At 44.6% G+C, this 24,712-nt stretch overlaps 1 protein-coding gene across 1 annotated transcript in view; it reads left to right on the top strand.

Moving 5' to 3' along the window:
• The window catches only part of drp2 (dystrophin related protein 2), a 205,699-nt gene that overhangs the window by 59,430 nt on the left and 121,557 nt on the right, over positions 1-24,712 (top strand). The window contains exons 10-12 of the mRNA XM_053506582.1: positions 155-229; positions 1,022-1,223; positions 20,507-20,592. Coding sequence (XP_053362557.1) covers positions 155-229; positions 1,022-1,223; positions 20,507-20,592 — 363 coding nt within the window. The remainder of the gene's footprint in view (positions 1-154; positions 230-1,021; positions 1,224-20,506; positions 20,593-24,712) is intronic.

Here is a 24,712-nt window from a genome sequence, read left to right as displayed (position 1 = left end):
TCAGCTACTATGCCACATGCATTTCAAAAAAGTCATGTATAGCATTTTATATGTGAACTAGAGAGAGATTCTTAGCCAATTGGTATAGCCAGTTTCTTATAATCCTAATTACATAATCTTTCTCTCTTTAACCTGGACTTTACTTTTCTCAAAGCGGACCTGAACAACATCAAGTTCTCAGCATACCGGACGGCCATGAAGCTACGGCGAGTGCAGAAAGCTCTAAGATGTATGTGTGCATGGTGAAACGTTTGCTTCCCTTTGTCTCTCAGTAAAGTTCATGCTGCTTTATTAAGATGAACAGTTATTGCACTTACATAGATTACATTCTGTTTTATTCTGTCAGGACTACCAGACTTAGGTTTTTTATTTCATATGGAGCCTTTCCCTATAAGGTGTAGAGCAGATCATCTTATCCTGGGCCTCCTGCCACGCATACGTCCAGAGCATAGTAGAATAGTTTCTTTCACAGTTGCCTAATTGCCTTCCCTTGAATCCCTTTTAGGGTTTAATAATTCTGCATAAGTAAACACTTAGTGGGCTACTGAGACAGTTGTCTATTTTCTTCTTATACCTGCTTGTGTTGAGGAGGAATGATCTTATCCATTCTCACATTCTTCTGTTCTCTTTCTTTTCTAACACCTTGCTCTGTATTTGTCCTTGTCATTAGGATAATTAATTAAATAAGTGCTGTTTTAGTAACTCTGTCATATAGTGTACTATCTTGCTGTGAACAAAAAGGCTAAAAGACCTGCCACTGTCTCTTAATGGCTGAAAGCCTTTTAGCTACTCTCACGCTATATAATTTCATCATCATATTAAATTAGGCATGACATCACTGAACAGACTTAAATTTATAGACCTGACTGTAATGGAACAGAAAAATTACTTTAAGGAAAGAACAATTTTATTAGCTTACACTTCATGCACATAATATTCACTAATTGACTTTTTCAAGATTTACAATGTAAGTAGTTTTTATGTGTATGGCATGTGTTTGTCTGTGTGTGGTTCTCTCTAGTGGACTTGCTGAAACTGACCAGCGTAGCAGAGGTATTCAGAGAGCAGGACCTGCAACATAATGAATACACAATGGATGTGGTCGAGGTGATACACACCCTCACTGCTCTGTATGAGAGGCTGGAAGAGGAGCAGTCAGTACTCATCAATATCCCACTTTGTGTGGACATGTGCCTCAACTGGTTGTTGAATGTATATGACAGGTACTAGGCATGCTCCTTTCTTGCTGCTATTTATTTAATATGTTTTGTCCTCATGATACACTGATTCTTATTTGTCTTCCAGTCAAGCCCACTCCCTTCTTGAGTGCTTCTCAAGATAGGGCTCCTGTACCCCACTTTTTAGATTTACAGTGAAAACTTGGATTGCGAGTAACTTGGTCTATGAGTGTTTTGCAAGATAAGCAATATTTGATTTTTCTTTTTTAACTTGTTACACGAGCGAGGTCGTGCACAAACATACAACGGGATTCTTTTCTAAGAAAATGTTTAGGTTAATTTGTTTTATTTTATTTTATTAATTATTTTATTTTATTTATTTATTTTTTGTATACATTATTTTTTTACATTTTGTATTATAAATATTTTTACGTTGTGGAACAAATCATCAGAGTTTCCGTTATTTCTTATGGGGAAATTTGATTTGATATATGAATGATTTGATTTGCAAGCATGCTTCGGGAATAAATTATGCTCGCAAAAAATGTTTAATATTAAAATTATGCATTCTTTGTAAAATGTAACAGATCACGACTGCAATCAACATATGTGGGATAGAGTGAATTGTTACTGGGCTACTTCCCTCAAATCAGTCATTTAATAAGTGTTACATAATAAAAAAACACATGTGGCCACATGACCATACAAACACAAAAAAATCTATTCTTTAATCTTAGGGATAGTTATTAATTATATTTATTACATTTAGCTTGTTTCTGATTTTGTTTTATGCTGCATTCGACTAAAGCCAAACAATGTTCCTTAATAACAATGCAACTGTGCGCAAACGAAGGTATATAAAAATATTAGCTGTGAATTCTTTCCTCTGGAGTCTGGAGTGAATGATAACTTCATGGGAATTCCATTATCCCAGATGGCAAAATTAATTTTTATGTAAATTAAATTATACTCTAAAAGTCCTAAAAATTGGCAGACGGGTTGGAATCTGCAGCCATTAGGACACCTGCGAGTCTGGGCTCCGGGCGTGGCATGGGCCCTCAAGATTTTGCTGTATAGCTCATACACACACACATATGCACACAAAACCCGGCATGCATTTGGAGCCTATTGACCTGAACAACTTTTGCACTGCATGTCATGGCTCTACTCAACAGGAAGTTAGTTATTTTGGGTCATTTTCAAGACATACCCAGGGGATTTTGATGTACTCCTCCTACGGAATTCATACGATCGCCAAAAAACTCGCAGCATGCACACACACAAACACACTCATAAATTACACGTACACACACATCTCAAGACATTACGGATGCAAAATTTCAATAGGACATCACATTGAGTGACATCAAATTGAGATACATCATAGTGTGATTTTTTTTTTTTAGCATCTGGGGCTTTTTGGAGGCTTAAACATTCCTCCTTTTCTAAAAATTATATTGTATTGGGATATCTCCTTTAAATACATGTGCCCACAGTGCCAGCTGTTTTCTGGTGTGCCCGGGTGGCGATGACGCAGGGTGCTTGGACTCACTTATCGTTGCTTGCAACTATATATTTTTACCATTTTTTTCTGAGCCCTTTTGGGGTTCATAATATGCTTAAAAACTCAAAAAGATTGACACACAGGTTGGAATTAGCTGTCATTAGGGTGCCTGCAAGTCTGGGCCCTGAGCTAGCTCAGGTCCTTTACAGGAGTTTTCGCCACATAACGTATACACACTTAAACATATACATGTCATAACGTCTATATCCCCATACACTTCTAGATCTTATTGAGCTGAACAATGCATGTCATGGGCTCAACTCAACAGGAGGTCAGATATTTTGGGTCATTTGCAAAATTCACGTTTATGACATCACCTACACACACTACACACACATACAGTGGGACGTCAGATTGTGAGTAACACGATTTTTGAGCGTTTCGCAAGCAAAAACATTTGACTAAACGAGCAAGTCTTACGTGGTATCATGTAGAGTACCGAGTATTCAAGGACTTCTTGTTTTGACGCCGAGCATCATGTGATCACAACTGAGCCAATGGTGTTTCTCTCACATCCGCTGCAGAATTGTGGGTAACTGTCTCCACTACTCGGTCTTAGTGCTCTTACTCATAAAATCAACATCTGTGTGCACGTGTACTGTTTACTATAACACTGTGACGATGTGTGTGCACTTAAACATTTTATTTGGTGTTTATATGTGTGTGTCTGTGTGTATAGAAGTTGTCCTTTCACACACGTGAACTGTTCATATAACACGTGTGTGTGCGTGTAAAGCAAAAGAAACACACACACACACACACACACTAATGGAAACAGGGCTCGGTCGCGATTCTCAATCTCAAGTGTCATTAGAGATGCTCCTTGTTAATTTTCCTGATGAGACAGTGTTTTTGTTAGTGTGCTTGTGAAAGTCGTCCCACACAATAGTCCTCTCTTCTCTCAAATAAGAGAGAAGAAAGGGTAATTGTGTAAGACGAGAGGGAAGAGAAGGAAGGGGGTCATTCCTTCTCTTCTCTTACTTTAGCTTCACACACACACACACACACACACGTGCGCGCGCACACAAACACAGCGTGGAAACACTTATCTGTCTATTCATTTTTTCTTTTTTCAAAGTTAAAGTGCAGGATAGTTTGTTTTATTTCTACTTTATAATTTGTACTAATTACTTTAATATATTTATTTTTTGGGAGTTGTGGAATGAGTTTGGAATGAGTTGTTGCTTTGTTTTTCCATTCGGCAATCTTTTCCCCAGTGTCCTTGTCCTCTGCCATTATACTAGCCATCATGCACTTGTCCTCATTCTCTTTCTTGTCTTTGTCCTTGACTTTAACCACATATGTCCCTGTTGTTCAAGGGTATAGAGTTGTGAATCATGTACAGCTCCCCAAGGTCAGTCTGTTCTGCCTTGGGTTGTTTCTCATGAATTAGTTGTTCAAAATGGGCGGCATATGTCTTAATTGCAGGTAGCCTTCTATTGTCACAGTTCACACAATGGACCGTTACATAATTTTGTCTGGCATTGAATCTCAAAGTTGAGATACTCATGGTGTGCTTTAAACCCAAACTTGTTATCCACATCTATAATGGTCCAACTGGCTTCTCCCTGGTTGGTCAACATGCCAGGGGTAGCTCAGTGGTTAAGGCATACGGTTCAGAAGGTCCCAGGTTCAAATCCCACGACCACCAAGTTGTCCCTGTTGGGCCTTTGAGCAAGGCCCTCAACCGCTTAGATGTATAATGAGATAAAAATGTAAGTTGCTTCGGATAGGGGCGTCCGCTAAATGTAATGTACTCAATATTGTGTGAAGTGGTGGACAAGGTTTCTTTTGGTCATGACTCCTATTTTGAGTTTTTATTTTAGTGATTCCCTAATGGTCCCTGACGTGCCATCACTTAAAGATCCCTGATTTTTCTTGTACACACATCACAACAAAACATAGTGATAAGAGTAAGGCTTTGTTCACACGGGCATTAAGTTTTTGGATAAACAAACGTGCTCTGAACGTCCTAGACGTTAACGTTGCGTTTTGTAGTGGCGCTTAATTGACTTCTACACCGGCGTTCGTTTGTCTCTGTCTAACGTCAGCCTGCAGCCCCAACTGTAGTTTGTGTGTTAATCTGTGGGGGCAGGGTGTCGGGAACTGGATATGAAAGTCGCAATAGGGTTCATACGCCGCTACCGGGTTCACTCTCTGACTGCACAACGTCGGATTAAAGGAAGGTTTTTTTGTGGTTTAAAAAACAGGCGAAAATTTCTGCGTAAGGTTTTTAACAATTATTTTATTTTATTTTGCCCTTTTCCGCATTTCCCTATGTATAGCATGTAGGATCATGGGATATATCCGATCCTCCGAAGCGTAAAATGAACGCGCAGAAAACGAACAACAGTATAAGCGGTTTCCTTGCGTTCGTTGGGTTTTGAACGCCAAGAAAAAGCTGCATGCAATGTTTTTTTAAAGCCGTATAAACGCACAGCCGGACAAACGCACGTCACCAAAGCCCGTGTAAACACTCTCATTGACTCCTATGTGTAGAAAACACTCACCGCTTGATTCGCGCTCACCGGACGCTACGAACGGAAAAAAACGCTCGATTTTAACGCCCGTGTGAACAAGGCCTAAGAGAGTAGATTATCTTTCTTTATAAAAATTTCCTGCCACACTAATGTACTTATCCTAGCATTTTCCTAGTGTTTCGGTACCATCAAGGCAAAAAGTTTTCTTAGTATGCTGGAACCATAATCAGACTGCATGTTTATGTCTGAATCACTGGCCTCCTAGGAACTCCTTTAATGGACGAAACATGTGGGAATCACTTTGAATAAAGTCAGGAGTGTAAAGGGGATGTGGCAAACACTCCTTTTATAATCCTTTAATGTGCAAGTGGTGGTCAGGAATGATTGTGCCACTATTTTGTGCAAAACTCAAAAACTTCAGAGAGAAAAAACTTCAGTTTTACTGAATAATCTCTTCAGATTATTCCACTCGTCAATTTCCAGTTGATGGTTACTAAAATGGATGAATTAATGCTTGGATCAAGTTTCAACAAGACACCAGGAACTGTTCCGTTTAAGGTTTCACTAAAACATGGATGGATGCTACAGTAGCAGACATCAAAGTCATACCACCTGGTTTTACCATTTACATTTTAGGCATTTGGCAGATTTCCATATTCAGAGCAACTTACTTTTTTTAAAACTCATTAAACATCTTAGCAGTGGCAACTTGGTGGTTGTTGGGTTTAAAGCTGAGACTTTTCAAAGTCCAACGCCTTAAGAACTAACCTACTTCTGACCCTTAATACACCTGACCCTAATTCATCACCAGGACAGAATAATAGACTGCAAATATTAGATTAGAGTTTTTTCAGAGTTGTGCAATGACAGCAAACTCTGCTTTAATGTCAACAAAACTTTTAAAGAATACAAGAGAATGGCCATGCCAACTTTTTCCTGCCATGCAAATACAGTGCAGCCATGTTTTTTTTAGGGGGGGGGGGGGGATTTTAGTCATATCCAATACCTCACTAGGGCGCTCCCACATTAAGATACTACTACCACACAGATGGGAGGGCCGAAGACTAACACGTGTTTCCTCCGAACCATGTGATGCCAGCCGACCGCATCTTTTTAAACTGCTCACTCATGCACCATTGCTGGCAGAGTAACACACTTGGAGGACAGCGCTATCGGCTCTTTCTGTTTGCGTAAACTCACATTAATGTGGGTGCACTAAGTACCTCTCATCCCTTCTCTCTGAGAGAGCTTGGTCAATTAGCTCTCTCTAGGCCTCCGGCTGCGAGAGGTTACAGCATCACCCGGGAATCAAACTTACGATCTCTGGATAATAGGGTGTGCACTTTTACCACTGGAGGCACCAGTTCAAAATTAAAATCCCCAACCATAATCCCCAGACCCTTAAAATGATGATTAAACAATATGACCATCTCTTATATAAAGTCAGGACTGTTTTAATTTGGGGAATACACATTCAAAACAGTTAAGAGTTTCCCTAAGATGTGCCCTCCTCCACATACCCTCCCCCTCTCCCAATCCCTTTCCTCAGATAGCACAAAAAACAACTCGTTACACACATTTCCCCCAACTCTTTCAGTGACAAAGCAGAAAAATGTCAGAGAAGACTGCCTCAAAACCCATATAAAAAAAATAAATAACCGGATACGTCATAAGATAAGTCTGCAAAGAAGTGTAATGTGGCACCTTTATAATTTATTGGTGTTTTCTTAGCTGCTTGCAAAAGCTCCTTTACCGGAAAACGTAGGAAATGCACAATAACACTCCTCGGCAGTGCACTTGGGGTAGACTGAAATGAACGGGAGGCTCTGTGCGCTCTCTCAATCTCAATGGCAGGGAAACCTATAGGAAGCTGTAACCAAACAGTATTCTGTAAAAATGTAGTCAGAGGTTCATTGCACTATACTTTCTCAGAACGCCAAACAATACTTAATTTTTGCATTGACCTCGGTTCTCCAAGTTATCCACCTTAGCTTGCAGGTGTCGGAGGCAAATTAACCTTTCTGAGCGCTGTGTGCGCTCCCTGGGTCCTCTACCGCAGAAATTCTTTTTAATTCAAATTTATTTGTATAGCACATTTAACAATTGACATTGTCCCAAAGCAGCTTCACACAAACAAAAGAATTAATGAAGTCCCTTTCAAAAGCTACAGGTACATTTGATGCTGCGTGAAAACGCTATGGGAACATCTTTTGTGTTGCCGGTTGTGAAGCATGTCTGTATCAAACACGCCAAATTTTTGGCTTATATAACCTCGGTCAGGTGACGTCATTTGATGGAGTGCATCTGCAGGTTATAAATAGGAGTGAACTGGAAACATTCCTCAGATCTTTTTGTCTTTAGGACCGTATTGTGGCTGTGTGTGTGTGTGTGCGCAAGCAAGTTTAAAAGTATTAACTCATCGATATGGTGGAGTTTGTTAGGAGATCTGTGCATCCGCATGATAGATCTCTTTCGGAGTGCAATCTCCACACTTTTGTTCTGAGCACTTTGCGTGTGGCTCACATTCCTTTAAAGAAAAATCGCAACCGCAGTGCATTCCTGGGGTTAAACAGTGCCTATCTGGCAGACATGCACAAGACGGATTTTCCCCTTTCTCTTGCATTCTCGCTGAATCAGGAAGTTTCAGGAGAGACCTTCGCTGCCACCTCCGCGGATACGGAGTTACTGTAAACAGTAATGCATGCGTTTAAGCATTGCATATTGTTTGACTGCTGAAGCGGGATTTTGAAGTGCTCAAATATAGACAACAGGTTTTCTGTCAAGTGGCCGGGGGGCGGAACCTCTCTCTCTTCCCTCCTTCTTTCTGATGACCTTTATGATGAGTTTACTTTTTCATGGAATAAGCCTTATTCATCCCGTGTGTTTTCGTGCCATCGACTTCGATTTATCGTTGATGCAAAGGGTTATATGATGATGCCCCAGATAGAAGAAACCATTGTAGGCTATCTCTCTCCTGGGACATCATCCCCCCACTGAAAGCGCCCACACTCCCCACCAGCCGCGTAGACTGACATCTTGCCTGGTGTGGAAGAGCTTTCAGGCAGCTGGTCAGGCTGGTGCTCCACTAAACACCATGGCGGTTTTTGTAGGCTTACCAGGCTGACCTGCTGAAAGTCTTGAAAACTGGTGGGGCTCTTCATGATAGGGCCTTCCTAGGCTATGCCGAGTCACAGATCCGTCTCTTCGTACTACTAAGCAGACGGCCTGTGCTATCACCCATTCCATGGCTGCGATGGTTTCGCAGAGCTGCACCTGTGGCTAAATCTCTTGTGCATCAAGACTAAGGATCGTGTGTTCCTCTTTGATGCCCATCTCGCCTCCTGGCCTGTTTGGAGACCATTCCCCCATCGCCACTGGGTTTGGGGAGGCGAGATTATATGAACAGGCCATTTAAAGAACTTCTTCTCCGCCGTGCTTGAGAGTCGGGATTGCCAGCTATCCAGTCCCAACCAGGTCTGACTCTTGAAGCACAAAAGGAGAGTGTGATGAGCCAGGCACCCCCTCGCAAGACTGCGGTACAGCTCGCCGCCCTTCGTAATCCGCTTCAAAGAAGTCGGACCTGCCGCACTGTCTTCTTTACTAAGATAAAGTCCTGAGTCTCATGCGCCCAGGGCAGTGGGGGTGGCTCCCCCTGGGGATGGGCTCGTGGAATTCCTTTTAAGAATAAAGTGTTCTCCGTGGCACCCCCAGGAGGTCGATGTCCATGTTCCGCCACCACTGGTGTTTCGGACAACAGCGATCTCCAACGAGATGTTAGTTTTTCGGTCATTTCCTGCCATGTTTCAGGATGCCAAACTTCTAACGCCCCCCTGCCCCGTCCAGCCGAAGTGCTAAACTTTCCCCTTTCGGGGAAACTGGCAGTGTGAAGGCTAATGCCAGTTATATCTCCTTGGGCACTAAAGACTGTCGAGAGAGGCTACAGTATTCTTGCACATCGCACATTGCCCTCCGCGTTCCAACGGCGTGGTCTCCACTTAAAACCGGAATAGAAATATTGAAATTTTATATAGAAATATTGCCACAACACAGGAAGTTCCTGAGGTTCGCTTTTGGGGGTGAAGCTTACCATTATCGGGTCCTTCCATTTGGCCTAGCTCTGTCACCCGCACATATACAAAATGCATGGATGCAGTTCCTGGCTCGTTACGACTCCAGAGCATCCGTATTTTGTACGACATAGGTGACTGGATGATTCTGGCTCAGTCTCAGAAGCTAGCGCTCCGACATAGGCATATCGTCCTAGCTCATCTTGGTTCTTTAGGATTGAGACTCAACGCCATAAAAGCGTTCTCTTTCCTGCTCAGAACACAACATATTTGGGTGTCACGTAGAATTCGAGACAGCTGTCTCCTGCGCGTGTCGAATCCATCTCCAACACCCTGAAGGAAACCAAGCTAGGCTAGAAAGTGACTGTTCATCACTTTCAGAGATTTTTAGGACTCATGGCAGCTGCGTTTACGGTGATATCTTTGGGCCTTCTGCACATGAGATCATTTCAGTTGTGGCTAAAAGCAAGGGGATTTTACTCAGGGCCAATACCTGGAGGCAAATACGGGTTACGCGCCAAGGGCTCTGTACCCTTTCAATGTGGTTCAGACTCCGGATTCTGACTTTGGGTCCCACTCTATGTGTGTTTTGTCATCGTGAGACGCTAACGACAGATGCCTCCCTCACGGGCTGGGGTGCGGTCTTAGATGGCCCAAGGGAACTGGAGAAGCCATCTTCTCGCGTTGCACATTAATTGCCTCAAAATGATGGCTTTATTTCTGGCCCTGAAACACTTCCTTCAGCAGTTGAGAGGCTACCAGGTCCTAGTGTGGGTGGACAACACTACGGTAGTCTCGTACATAATCGCCAGGGCGGACTGTGCTCGCGCCACTTGAATAAGCTAGCGCACCAGGTTCTGCACAGGATGTTGGGCACAGGATGAGTTCCTCTTCCTCTGGGCGATTCACATCCCAGGGCATATGAAGTTGGGAGCCCTGGAACCTTCACGCACTAGAAGAACTTATGCCCTCACGGTAAGGGTATTTGAAAGTGGTGCATGGCGAAACATGTAGACCCAGACCACTGCTGAACTGTTTCAGTGCTGGAGTTTTTGCAAGAAAAAATGTCCTCAGGCTTATGCCCTAGTAACCTCAGAATGTACGTAGCCGCTATTTCGGCTTGTCATGTTCTGACTGATGAGGTCTGTTTGACACCCCTTTCAAAGCACTAGAGTCAGCATCTGTCTGGCTTCTGACCCTTAAGATTGTTTTTCTTATAGTTACTTCTTTCAAGAGAATTGGAGATCTGCAGGCTTCCCGTCCTGCCTAGACTTTGCCCCCGGGCTAGTCAGAGCCATTCTGCATCCTCACCTGGACTATTTTCATTCTTGACCATACACCCAGTTTTCCTCAAAGCCTTCTGTCCTCCACCTTTTACAGCTCCAGAGCAGAAAAGGTTTTACTTACTGTGTTTAGTACGCACTCTTTAGATTTACGCCCACTGCACTAGTCAGTGGCGTAAGTTAGAGCAGCCTTTTTTTTATGCCAAACGCTGTCACATCGGGTGAGAGATGCTATTGCCCTAGCCTGTAAAGGCGCATGGTCACACTTCGCCTCTAGGAATCAGGGCTCATTCGACAAGGGGGATTGCCTCATCTATTGCGCTGGCAAGAGGTGTCCCCTTGCAGCAAGTGTGTTATGCGGCAGGTTGGTCCTCTCCGCACACATTTGTTAGATTCTATAGTTTGGATGTTTATGCTACTCCGGGCTTACAGGTCCTTGAGTCAGCCTCCCAGAGCTAGGTCTGAGACCTCCTTGGCTATTGTTTGCACATGCAACAGAACCCTGGGGGTCCAGACACTTGCAGTGCGCCGACGTTGGTATTCTCGTTTTCATAGCGTTTTTACACAGCATCGAGTGTAGCTTTTGAAAGGGAATGACGGCGACAGTGGCAAGTAAATATTCCCTGAGAGGGTAGTAGGAAGAAACCTTGAGAGGAAACAGACTCAACATCGAACCCATCCTCATTTGAGTGACAACACATAGCAAGGATTGATCTGCAGTCATACTGTGTGTGATTGAAAATTCAGTATAACAGGAGATGTGTTAAAGTTAAAATGGAGAACTAGCTCATTATTGGAGGCTGGAGGTAGACTGTCTGCATCAGCCAAGGACAGGACCGTCTTCATGGAAAAGTAGATCCGTCCCCAGTCATCACATGCATCCCAGCCGACCACACGGGGCATCCATGCGACGAGACCTCTAACCAGAGGGCAGAGGAAGTCTGGATCACTGATAGCTTAGGACATGTGTAGTGAGAGAGAGAGAGAGAGAGAGAGGGAGAGACAGGAAGAGCAAAAGAGAAAAAGGGAGAGAGAGAGGAGAAGAGAGAGAAGAGGAGAGAGCCGAAGAGAAGGAGAGATGGAAGTTAGGTATGGTCACAGTCAAACAATGTATAATGTAAATGTACATTTAGTGCACAGTGCAAGAAGGGACTCCGGCAGGACTAAATATGACAGCATAAATAAAAGGAAGAGCCAGAAGGAAACACAGACATGAGGGCTCCCTGAGATGTAAAACGAATAATCATTTTAACCATCAACAAACCTGAGTGATCACTGAGAGTGGGGAGGACGCATACCAGATCTGCTCCTTTACCTAGGGCAGATCTATTTACAAAAATGCTTGGCTAAATAAATAGGTTTTTAGCCTAGACTTTGAGACTGTGTCTAAATCCCGAACATAAATTGAAAGACTTTGTAAGAAAAAGTTCTGCCCCCTGCTGTAGTTTTCATAATATGTGGTACTGACAAGCAGCCTGCATCCTTTAATCGAAGTAGGCATGGGGGATCGTAAGACACTACCAGTTTACTCAGATACTGTGGCACGAGACCATTTTTAATGCTTTATACATCAATAGTAGTATTTTAAAATTCATGCGAAATTTTACAGGGAGCCAATGCATTGTGGATAAGATAGGGGTGATGTGCTCGTATCTTCTGGTTCTAGTGAAGACTCTCACTGCTGCATTTTAATTCTTCAAATAAAAGGCTGGAATATATAATCACACCAAAATCTTTCACTGTTGCACTTGATGGAACAAAAAAGCCATTTAAAGTTACAGTGTGATCAGAAAGCTTGCTTCTAGCATGCTCATGGTCCTATTACTAGAAGTTATCAGGATTAAGCAAAAGTAAATTAATTAACATCCAGTCTCTCATGTCCTGCACACATTGCTCAACTTTACTAAGGAGGTTTTTTTCATCAGGTTTTGCTAATACATATAACTGTGAAATGACACTAAAAATGAAAACTAATACCATGCTTACGAATTATGCTGCCCAGAGGAAGCATATAAGGAGAAAAAAGGAGTGGAAAACTGAACCTTGTGGAACACTAAACTCCACTTGAGAACATACAGAATGGTTACCATTTAAACCTACAAACTGATAACGATCAATCAAATAGGATCTGAGCCAGGAGAGGGCAGTTCCCTTAATTCCTACTACATTTTCTATTCTGTAAAGCAAAATACTATGATCAACAGTGTCAAACGCTGCACTGAGGTTGTGTAACACAAGTATAGTGACGCAACCCTGATCAGAGGCCAATAGGAGGTAATTTACTACTCCAAGTGTTGTCTTTGTGCTGTGATGAGGCCTTAATTCTGACTGATACAGTTTGTTTATGCCGTTTCTATGTAGATATAAACATCTGTGCTGTGCTGGAGAGGTCCTATTATGCCATTTTAAAGGTTGCTAATATTGCTTAATAAGTCTCCTAAAACAGGTTTACATGTATGCAAGGTTAAACAAACACTTTAGTTTTCTTCAAAAATAGATTTAATTTTACCCCATTTTTGAATGATTCGTAAACGACTCGTATGAAGCAGTTCGAAGATTCAGTCTGTCTAAACCCCTCCTTTCCGTGAGCCCTGATGGGTCAGATGGCGCGGTGATTTATGATCGCTGCTACAGCATGTTTCGGAAAAAGAAATGCCCATGACCATAACTGAATAACAGCTCTGGAGACCCGTCAATACATAGAAAAGATAGCGTCGGTTTTACCGTGTAATGACCAGCTAATTTTATATTAACTGTGGCTACAAAAATCGAGAGGTCTTTTATCTTTGTGTCGGTGTTGCGTTAAAAGGCCGGTGAGCAAAAAGGACAAACACAAACAAGTAGATAAAGCAAACGTGTATTATACAAAACTAAATAAAGTAAAAAAAAAAAGGTGCACCACAACCAAAGAAAGATATAACAATATTTATAAACTACATATAATAAACATGTGTGAGTGAGTGAAAAATGTCCGAAGTCCATGTTTATTGTATGTGTGTTATCCGAGTATACCGAGTATTGTTCGGTCTCACTGGGGTTAATGAAGTCCGGGAGGCTGATGGCGGAGGGTGAGAAGTCCGGGGACTATGTTCAGTCAAAGATAATCCGGTAAAAAAATCTTCGAAAGAAAATGATCCACAGCAATTTCTTCTTCTTTTGTCCAAACAAATAACGGTAGCCCTGTTCCACCATTACTACTCCTCCCCCTGTCCCCCTGTGAGACGAAACAAGCAGGCGGAGAGATGGATCCAGGTGCAGAGAAGCAGGAGGTTATGTGAGGCGTCATGCGAGCTGTGCGACGAGAAGAGATCAGAAGCAGAGCCGTAGTCGAAGGACGAAAGGAGGAGTTCAAAGCCAAGCGATCCGTCAGCGGGGACGTCAAGCCAAAAACGGGGGGCGAAGCAGGGTCGTAGTCGAGGGACGAGAGCGGAAGTTCAAAGCCGTGTAATCCGTCAGCAAGGGCGATGAGCCAAAACAAACATGAAGCAGCCGGTGTGCCGGCGGGGCGGTCCAGGGGCGTGTGAGTAGAGGACAGTTTACAATGCGTCGTAGCTGGGACACTTGGAAGGTGGGATGAATGCGTTGCATGGAGGATGGGAGTAAATGTCGGACGGCGCACGAATTGATTAACTTAGTTATTGTAAATGGACCGATGAAACATGAAGAGAGCTTGCGTGAAAGTGTCTTTAGGGGGATGTCCCTGGTGGTGAGCATGACTCTGTCTCGGAGCGATGGCGGTGTTGCACCGAGGGAACCTCTACCTCCTCCTCTTAAATGGGAAACAGCGGTGGTTGGTAGCCCAAACAGCACTGGAATGAAAAGAGGCCTGTGGCGGCAGACGGCAGAGAGTTGGGAGCGTACTCGATCAATGGGAGGAACTTGCTCCAGGTAGTAACATCCTGGGTGATCATACACCGGAGAGCGATTTCCATAGCTTGGTTCTTTCGTTCCGTTCGACCGTTGGACTGGGGGTGAAAGCCAGAAGACAGTCTAGGGGTGGCCCCGATGAGTTTACAAAAAGCTTTCCGGAAACGTGAGGTGAACTGAGGGCAACGATCTGATAATATGTCAGTGGGAAGACCATGGAGACGAAAAACATGGAGTATTAACTGCTCAGCAGTTTCCTTTGCGGAGGGGAGCTTGGGGAGTGGAACCAGGTGGATGGACTTAGAGAAACGGTCAATGATGGTCATGATACAGGTGTTCCTATTGGATGAGGGTAGGCCTGTTACGAAATCCAGCGAGATGTGTGACCAGCGGTGAGGTATGGGTAAGGCTCTGAGGAGGCCAGCCGGTGGGCTGTTGTTGGGTTTGCAGCGGGTGCAGATGTCGCAGGCTGCCACAAAGCTGGAAACGTCCCTCCCCATCGTGGGCCACCAGAAGCGCTGTTGAAGGATAAAGAGTGTCCACGCAGAGCCTGGGTGACAGGACAGCTTGGATCCATGACCCCGTTCGTAGACAGAGGGGAGCAAAGAGATGATCTGGTGGCTCCTGAGTTACTGCCTGCTTAACTTTTACCTCAATGTCCAGTTCCACGGCAACTACCAGACAACGTGAGGGCAGGATAGTGTCGGCGAAGGGTCATGGGAAAATGAAAACTGGCATGATAGAGCGTCAGGCTTGGTGTTTTTGGAGCCTGGCCGGTAGGACAGGACAAAGTTAAACTGGGAGAAGAAAAGGGACCAGTGAGCCTGTTGGGCATTGATAGGTAGGTATTCGAGGTTCCTGTGATCAGTCCATCCTAGAAATGGGAGCTCGGTTCCCTCCAGCCAGTGCCTCCACTCCTCTAGCGCTAGCTTGATGGCTAGTACCTCTCGATTGCCCACGTCGTAGTTCCTTTCGGCCGGGGACAGACAATGGGGAAAAAAAAGAACCGGGGTGCAGCTTGTTATCCTGTGGCGACCTTTGGGACATGATCCCTCCGGCGCCGGTGTTGGATGCATCCACCTGCACTACGAACGGGCGGGAAGGGTCGGGGATGATTAGTATAGAAGCCGAGGCAATTCTTTTTTTTTTAAATCTTGGCGAAGGCTCTCTCTGCCTCCTCATTCCAACAGAAGCGCATCTTGGAGGAAGTCAGAGAGGTTAATGGGGCGGCGATAGAGCTGTACCCTCGAATGAACCGGCAGTAAAAATTGGCAAAACCCAGGAATCTTGTCGCGAGGCTGGGGTTGGCCAGCTGCGAGGGGGAGATGACAAATGCTAGAAAGGTGGTAGTCATCAAGTGAAACTCACACTTCTCTGCCTTGACGTACAAGTTGTTTATTAGAAGTCTCTGTAATACAAACGTGACACCGGTGCTCCTCCAGGTTGTGAGAAAAGATCAAGATGTCATCTAAATAGACAAATACATGAAGGTTCAAAACGTCTCTGAGTACATCATTGATCAGGCTCTGGAAGACGGCGGGGGCATTGGTGAGACCAAATATTCATAATGCCCGGTCGGGGTATTGAAGGCGGTCTTCCACTCGTCACCCTCCCTAATTCAGACAAGATGATTGTGCAGGTCTAACTTTGTGAAGATTGTGGCTCCCTGGGAAAGCTCGAAGCCTGTCGACATGAGTGGTAAGGGGTAACAGTTCTTGACAGTTATTTCATTGAGCCCTCTGTAATCTATGCATAGACGGAGGGACCCTGGAGGTCTGCCTTGAACGGAGACGCGTGTCGACCCGGCCGGCAAGGTCCATGAGTCCGTTAAGGTCGGCGGGTAGCTCCTGAGAGACCAGCTGGTCCTTGACTGCCTCTGACAAGCATCCGAGGAAGGTGTCAGATAGGCCCCTGTTGTTCAATGGCGTAATCATAAGTGGAGCATGATCCTTGGCCGAGCTTCAACAGCCTGCTCCCAGCCTCCCTGCCGACATGAGAACGGTCAAAGACCCTCTTCATCTCCTTGGAGAAGTTAAAAAGGATTTCGTGTGCTATCGTTTTTGTTTTTTTATATTACAAAGTGTTTAAGCGAACCACATGAATGCTTGGTCACATTAGTGTGGTAACGTTAATTGTATGATGGCGGGCAAGTTGTTCGCGACGTAGAATGTTGGCGGGCAAGTTGTTCGCGACGTAGAATGTGGGCGGACATTATGCAAATATGTTAAGGAGTGACGTGGATTCGTAACAGTAAAAATAGATTTGCTAACGACTCGTTTCGGCGAATGTGAGACGATTATTTTTTTTAATAGACAAACTCCATTTATCGCGCACTGTCAGCGTCACAGATAGTGCAAATAGTATATGTTCACATACAGCTACATGATTCACTGCATGAAAGATCATATTTAAAAAAGCATAATAGGACCTCTTAAAATCTGCTGCTTAACTATATTTAGTTTGGTTTCAGTGTCAGTAACTTGTGCCGTCAGAGCAGCAAATCAGGTCACAAGAACTGTAACTGAGGTAGCTATTTTTTCTAGCTGTCCCACAGTACTGTCCAAATGAGTACCAATTGCTGCTCGGCTGCAGACTAGCGCTAGCCCCTTCTTTTTCTCCATCACGTGCACTGGGATTTTTTTCCCCTTGCTTTTTTGTGATCCTGTCAGTGTAAAAATTAAAAGTCCTTATCACCTCAACTTTCTGTTTCTTATTATGTTATTAAATAATTACATATGTGCAAAAAATAGGGCGTAATAAGAAAATATGGAGTTTTGAAGCGGAGAAGTCTTGAGCTTTCAAATTGCTTCAGGTCACGTGACCACCCCCTCTACTGTTGATTTTTTTGTGAACAGATAAAGAATTTTAAAGAAAGTTGAAGAGTTTTAAAGAAGGGGAAAGGAGATTTTCAAAGATAGATTGCCTAGGTCAATCGACCTTGTACAAACTTCACAGTCGGTGTGCAGAGCAGGAAAATAAATAATGGCCGAGACCAATGATAATGTATTTAAACGCACCTTAATTTTGATCTATGACAAATTTGAAATAAGTTTTTTTTTTTTTTTTTTTTTTTTACAAAAAAAGAGACTTGTATTTAGTGATGTGGGGATGCTAATGATAAACTTGAATTTCAGTTTGCACAAATTATAATGCATCTTATTGTTGCATGTTCTAAAAAAATTCACCTGTTTGTCACTCTCAGATAAGTTTTTTTTTTTTTTGGTTAGTTGGTTGGTTAACACTAGAAGCGCTGCGCCAGTGTCACCTACTTATAACGCGGTTCAACGGTCATTTGACCGCCTATTGTTTTAAATGGGAAGCTGCTGCCGACACACAATGATCGCTAGATGGCGCTTTCACCCAAAGCAAATAGTTTAGCTCCAAGATTAACTTGCACATGGACAATGCGCCATTCATTCCCGCATTGATAATCAGCGGTATTTTTTTTTTTTCATATTTAACTGAGAAAAACTACTACAGAGCCTCTAAGGGGACAAAGGAAGAGGGAAAAAAACGGCAGATTTTTTTTTTTTGCATTATATTTTATATCGTATGGAGAAAATTCATTAGTTCATTCATTCTATTTGAAGCTTCTGAATGTCTCGGATGGAGCAGGAGCAGCGATTTAGTTCTGAACTCGCTTCCGTGAAATTATCGCTAAAACAATATTGAATTTGAATAAATCAGATCTACCACAGCAGATAATAACCGAAAGATGTCATAACCGAAGCAAACACCACAATTATGCCTCGTTTTGTTCAGTGTTGCTAGGCAATGGACCACATGCCTAATCGGCAGGAAAGTGGTTCACCTGGCCGCAGTGTATTATAAACCTGCATAATGTTTCACTGTTCATGCTCACATAAGAATCATGTAATAAAAGTGGGGGAAATGTGGAAGTGATGTGTGGCAACTCAATGAGAACTTAATTCGGAGATTTTGGTAACTACACCAGGTGTAACATCTGCATAGTGACACTAAACAGCTGAACAACTTCACTTTTTCGTTTACCTCTGAGAAAAAAATGCTGTATTTTGTTTGTTTCACTATGTCATAAACAGTCAAACAACGTAGACTCATTGCTGTGCTTGTTGTAACTGAAAACTGCTTCAAAGTCTTTCCACTCTGTGACTGCTGAAATTCAACAGGACATTACGTTAGGCTACGTCTTGACTCATTTGCATACCGACGGTCATTGGATGTTGACCAAGGGCTCAGAGGAGGTGTGTGTGTGTGTGTTTGTGTGCGCGCGTGCGTACTTCTTGTACTAAAAATTTCATTCTAAATATGAACAAACAAAATGGAAAAGTGAAGTTGTTTAGCTGTTTAGTGTCACTATGCAGATGTTACACCCAGTGTAGTTACCGAAATCTTTGATTTAGTTCTCAATGAGTGGCCACTTCCACATTTCCCTCGCTTTTATTACAAGATTCTTATGTGAGCATAAACAGGGAAACATTCCGCAGGTTTATAATACACTGTGGCCAAGTAAACCACGTTCCCGTCGATTAGGCGCATGGTCCGTTGCCTAGCAACACTGAACGAAACGAAGCATAATCGTGGTGTTTGCTTCGGTTATGACATCTCATAGTTTATTATCTGCTCTTTTAGATCTGATTTATTTAAACACAATAATAAAGCTTTATAACCTCAGGAGGGGTCATTACATTGTTTTAGAAATAATTTCACGGAAGCATATATATATATATTGTGGCGTGGGCGGGGTTTCGGTTGGGAACCATCATGCTTTGCGGGAGGGGTTGTTATGTTGTCACCCTGTTGGGGAAAAGTGTTTGGGTTAGTGGTTTCGGCCAGGTTGTGTGTGTGTGGGTTAGAAGTGTGTCTTGTGGTTATGTGACTTGTTTATTGTAAATGTGCCGTTGTGTCTCAAGCTGAATAAAATACTCCCAGCCATTGCATTGGGCAGCCAGGAAGCTCACTCGCCTCTTCAGTTCCTGCTTAGCGGTGAAAAACGCTACAATTGGTGTCAGAAGTGGGATGGAGAGTTGCGGGTTAGAGCGCACCCCGGAGGAAATCCGGAGGATTCAAATAGGCCGCCGAGTAGCAGAGCAGCTGAGGAGGAAGAAGACCCTCCCTGATGGGGCCAGCGCGGGCAAAGAGCGGCGACCGGAGCGGAGCGGCGCGTTCCAGGTTCCGGCATTGGACCTCGGAGGGGATTCCTCCAGTGACGCAGCGCTGGCACCGGAGCAAGCTACAGCTCCATGCCCTGTCCGCCAGCGAAGCGACCTGCAGCTGCACCTGCCGGCCTACAACGGCGCCGTCGATCCCCACGCGTTCCTCGCCCAAGTAGAGCTAGCCGCCAACTTCGCGGGCTGGTCCCCGGCAGAAACAGCCGTCCGGGTGGCCCTCTTGTTGGAGGGTGACGCGCTGCGGGCGTTGGAAGACCTCCGGGCTGACGAGCGGGAGGATTGGGTGAAGCTGCGGGAGTCGCTCCGCTTCTGTTTCTGCTTTTACTAGTGCGATTTTAAATGTGTAAGCATACAGGGTGATTAAGCTCACAGATCTAGGAAAAGTCATGAAAGGAGGGTCCTGGAATTTGATCAAGCGTGATCAAGTGTGAAGTATTTTTTTTTTACCCCACTGTTCTGCGCTTCTAGTGTTAAGGTAATTTTCCAGCCATGGTCCATTTTAGTTTAAGTTTGTTTATTTTTGGTATCCTTATTGAAGATAAAGTCTGCCTCAACCCTTATCTCCAATAGACTCCAATGGACCAAAATGTGTCAGTCCAGTAACAGTACCAAAAATATTCTCAGAAATATAAATAAATAGATGATTCTGCGAACCTATAGAGCTATGATCAAAATATAATAGGTTTAAAAGTTATTATAGAACACAGTACTCATCTAGAAGCTGACTGTTTAAAATGCAGTAAAATCATTCCTGATAGACACCGTTAAATGTTTTCTTAAGTGTTTGCTATTCACTGCACTAATCCTGCTATAAAATGTGCTGCTTATGCAATCATTCAATGTGCACTCTTTTATACATACTATGAACCATTACACAATTGATGAATGAACCTTCTCTTTCTCTGTCTCTCTTCCAGTGGTCGGAATGGAAAGATGCGGGTAGTCTCTGTCAAGATGGGAATAGTTAGCCTATGCAATGCAGATATCAAGGAGAAATACAGATGTGAGTTTCAATCATTTACCCTATCTCTTAAGCAAATTACACTGCTCAGTCGTAACAGTAACACCATAAAGCATTAATACTATAGCCAATCACACAGGCAATCTGGCAGGCAAAAAAACAATACTCCTCAGATCCCAAATCCAATCGAGCATCTATGGGATGTTTTAGACAAACAAGAGGCACACACCATAACCCACAACACATAAAAATGAGATCTGGGATAGCTCAGTAGTTAAGGCATTGGATTATGGTATAGAAGAGCTTAGGTTCAAGTCCCATGACTGCCAAGTTGGGCCCTTGAGCAGGGCCCTTAACCCTCAACTGCTCACATGTATAAAGAAAGACAAATGTTGCTCTGAATAATGGCATCTGCTAAATGTAAAAAATAAATAAATATAAGAAAATCTATAAAATAAGAGTAGTCGTTATGCCCAATTTATCAAATTTTCATAACCAGAACTAAATTAACCTCCTTGACCAATTCCAGGCTTGTGCACTGCAAAAGACTCTATATATCACAAAAAACTACAAAATATCAGCATCATGTTGTTTAAGTTAGTCTACAACTAAACTCCCCTAACATAGCCCTCAATACAATCACAAAAAATGTTTGCACTCAATGCAGGGATTATAGCTATTTTTATACACACATTCATTTTAGGAGAGCAAGAAATAATATAATAAGTGTCTGACAAGCAGTTGCAAGTGGTCTGTTTCCTCATTAATCCATGACTTAATAAGCAGGCCAGGAGGTTTTAACAACATCCAGTAAAGAACATTCTTAAAGACAGCTTTAAGAAGTTAATACAGATCCTTCACAACAATGTGCAAACCACTGGTACACTAAAGAACAGGCCAGACTAGATATAAGTATATATGGCTGCCAAAGTATACAGTGGAGATCAAAAGTTTGGACACCCCAAGTAAAAATGTGCGTTAATGTGCATAAAGAAGCCAAGGAAAGATTGAAACATCCCCAAAATCCATCAAAATGCAGATAAGACTGTCAGGGATGGAGGTCGGGACGAAAAGAACCCAATAGCAGACACAGACTTACTTCAAGGAACTTTATTTGGAGCTAGGGGTTAAATATATGGTGGCTGAGGCAACGTAGTGTGTGTGTGTGCCTGAGAAAGTCAGCGCGCAGCAGCGCGGGCGGTATGTGTGTGTTTGTGTCTGAGAAGGTCAGCGCACAGCGGCGCGGGTGTGTGTGTATGTGCGTGTGTGTCTAAGAAAGTCAGCGCGCAGTGGCGCGGGTGTGTGTGAGTACCGAATATTTCGAGGAGTAGGCTGTGGCGTGACGAGGGTCAGGGTGACGACGTCGGAAGTCCTCCACGAACCTTACGCCGTCTCAGCGAGGTGCGCGGGTTGTGCAACTGAATTTCCGTGATGGTTTCGGCGTGTTTAGCAGGTAAGGGTCGATAATCAAAATCCAGCCACGAGAGCAAACAAATCGATAGGGGCGGGTGCGAGAATCAGAATCCTAATACAGGCAGGGTCAAACACGAGAATCAGTCCAAGAACAGGTGAGATGATCAAGGGGAGAGACAAGAAGAGAAGTCCAAAGGGCAGCGAGGTCGGCAACGGGTCAAAATCCAGCGAGAAAATATCTGAGAGAAAACGGGAGGCACACGAGCGAGATACTGCGGCACAGACTGGTGCGCTCTGCATGCTTTTAAAGCCTGGGGATGATGTTCCTAATTGAATACAGGTGTGTCGTGATTGAACGTTGGGTGCGCTAAAACTCTGGAATGGAGTTAGGATTGTAAGGGCCCTTGGTGGCCGGGGCTGGCTTGTGACAGTACCCCCCCTCCTACGGACGCCACCTGGCGTTCTGGCCGGTGCGTTGGGGTGTCGATGATGGAAGTTATCAATAAGGAATCGATCCAAGATAAATCTGGAAGGAATCCAGCTTCTCTCCTCAGGGCCATAGCCCTCCCAATCCACCAGGTACTGGAGGCCTCTGCCTCGTCGTCTGGCTTTCAAGAGCTTATGCACGGTGAAGGCCTCACCACCATCGAGAATTCGGGGGGGAGGAGCTGGGCGGGTGGGTGGATTTAGTGAACATGAGACCAGGGGTCTTATCTGAGATACGTGGAAGGAAGGGTGTATCCGGCGCATGGTGGAAGGCAGATGGAGTCTGACGGTACAGGGGTTGATGATTCTGGTGATGGTGAACGGGCCAATGAATCTGGGAGACAGTTTGCGCGAGGTTGTTTTGAGGGGAATGTAGTGGGAGGATAACATCACTCTTTGACCCACACAGTATAACGGAGCTCTGGAGCGACGTCGGTCAGCTTGCTGTTTGAAGACCAAAACGGTCCGGCGGATTGTAGCCCTTGCATTTAACCATGTTCTTCGGCACCGACGAATGAAGGCTTGAGCCGAGGGGACCTCCACCTCCGCCTCCTGAGAAGGGAACAGAGGAGGTTGATACCCAAGGCAGCATTGAAAAGGGGAGAGACCCGTGGCTAACGTAGGTAAGGAGTTGTGGGCGTACTTGATCCATGGTAGCAGCCGACTCCAGTGATGGGAGTCCTTAGATGTCATGCACCGAATAGCTGTTTCTAGCCGGAACACATGCACAATTAAGAGTTTGGCGGTTACTTTCGCTGTGGGGAGTCCAGATAGCGGAATAAAGTGGGCCGCCTTGGAAAAGCGATCGACCACCGTGAGGACGCAGGAGTTCCCTTCCAAGTCGGGGAGTCCTGTTACGAAGTCAAGGGCGATTTGGGACCAGGGCCTGTGAGGAATCGGGAGCGGTCTAAGGAGGCCAGCGGGTGGCTTGTTACTGGCCTTGCTTCTGACGCAAGTGTCGCAGGCACTAACGAAGTGACGAATGTCTTTCCTCATAGTGGGCCACCAAAACCGTTGTTGAACCAGCGCCAAAGTCCGTGCCGCACCAGGATGGCAGGCCAGTCGTGAGCTATGTCCCCATTCCAGAACGTGAGGCCGTACTTCTGCCGGAACGAAAAGTCTGCCCTGTGGTGTCTCTGAAGGGCCAGGCTGCTGATGGAGTGCATTCCTGACCTGCGATTCGATGTCTAGTAGTGTGGCACCCACAAGGAATTGAGGGGGTAAGATGGTGGCTTCAGGCATCTGCTCATGGGCTGGAGAGAACTGATGAGAGAGGGCGTCTGGTTTCGTGTTCTTAGACCCCGGGCGATAAGACAAGGAGAAGTTGAAACAGGAGAAGAACATGGACCACCTAGCTTGACGGGAGTTTAGGCGTTTGGCTGTCTGCAGATATTCCAAGTTCTTATGGTCCGTCCAGACTAGGAAGGGGATTTTGGTGCCCTCGAGCCAATGCCTCCACTCCTCCAGGGCGAGTTTAACCGCTAGTAGTTCCCGATCGCCAATACCGTAGTTTCTCTCCGTAGGAGAAAGCCGGTGGGAGAAAAAACAACACGGATGCAGTTTATCTTTGGGCGACCGCTGTGATAGGACCGCCCCGGCGCCTGAGTCGGAGGCGGCCACTTCGACCACGAACTGAAGAGAAGGGTCCGGCTGAAGTAGAACCGGGGCTGAGGTAAATCGCCTCTTCAAATCTAGGAAGGCCCTGGCCGCTTGCTCCGACCAGATAAACGGGGTCTTGGCTGAAGTCAGGGAGATGAGAGCGGCGGCCACTGTGCTATAGCCCCGAATGAATCGCCTATAGAAGTTGGCAAACCCCAGGAAAGGCTGAAGCTCCTTGCGTGTTGTTGGAGTAGGCCAGTCGGTCACTGCCTTCAGCTTTGCGGGGTCCATCTGAATCCTAGAGGGAGCGACAATGAAGCCCAGGAAGGAAACTGTGCTACTGTGGAACTCGCACTTCTCCGCGTTGACAAACAGTTGATTCTCAAGTAACCTCTGGAGTACCTGGCGGACATGCATTTTATGTTCCTCCAAGGAGCGCGAGAAAATGAGAATATCATCAAGATAAACGAAAGCAAAGATATAAATAAAATCTCTAAGGACATCATTAACTAGGGCTTGAAATACTGCTGGGGCATTGGCCAAACCAAACGGCATGACCAGGTATTCATAATGCCCCGACGGTGTGTTGAAGGCGGTCTTCCACTCGTCCCCCTCTCTAATTCTCACCAGATGGTAAGCGCTGCGCAGGTCCAGTTTTGTGAAG

The sequence above is a fragment of the Clarias gariepinus genome, chromosome 10, assembly GCF_024256425.1.
Source record: "Clarias gariepinus isolate MV-2021 ecotype Netherlands chromosome 10, CGAR_prim_01v2, whole genome shotgun sequence".
In the NCBI taxonomy this organism is placed as follows: domain Eukaryota; kingdom Metazoa; phylum Chordata; class Actinopteri; order Siluriformes; family Clariidae; genus Clarias; species Clarias gariepinus.
This window is presented reverse-complemented; position numbering and strand designations above follow the sequence as displayed.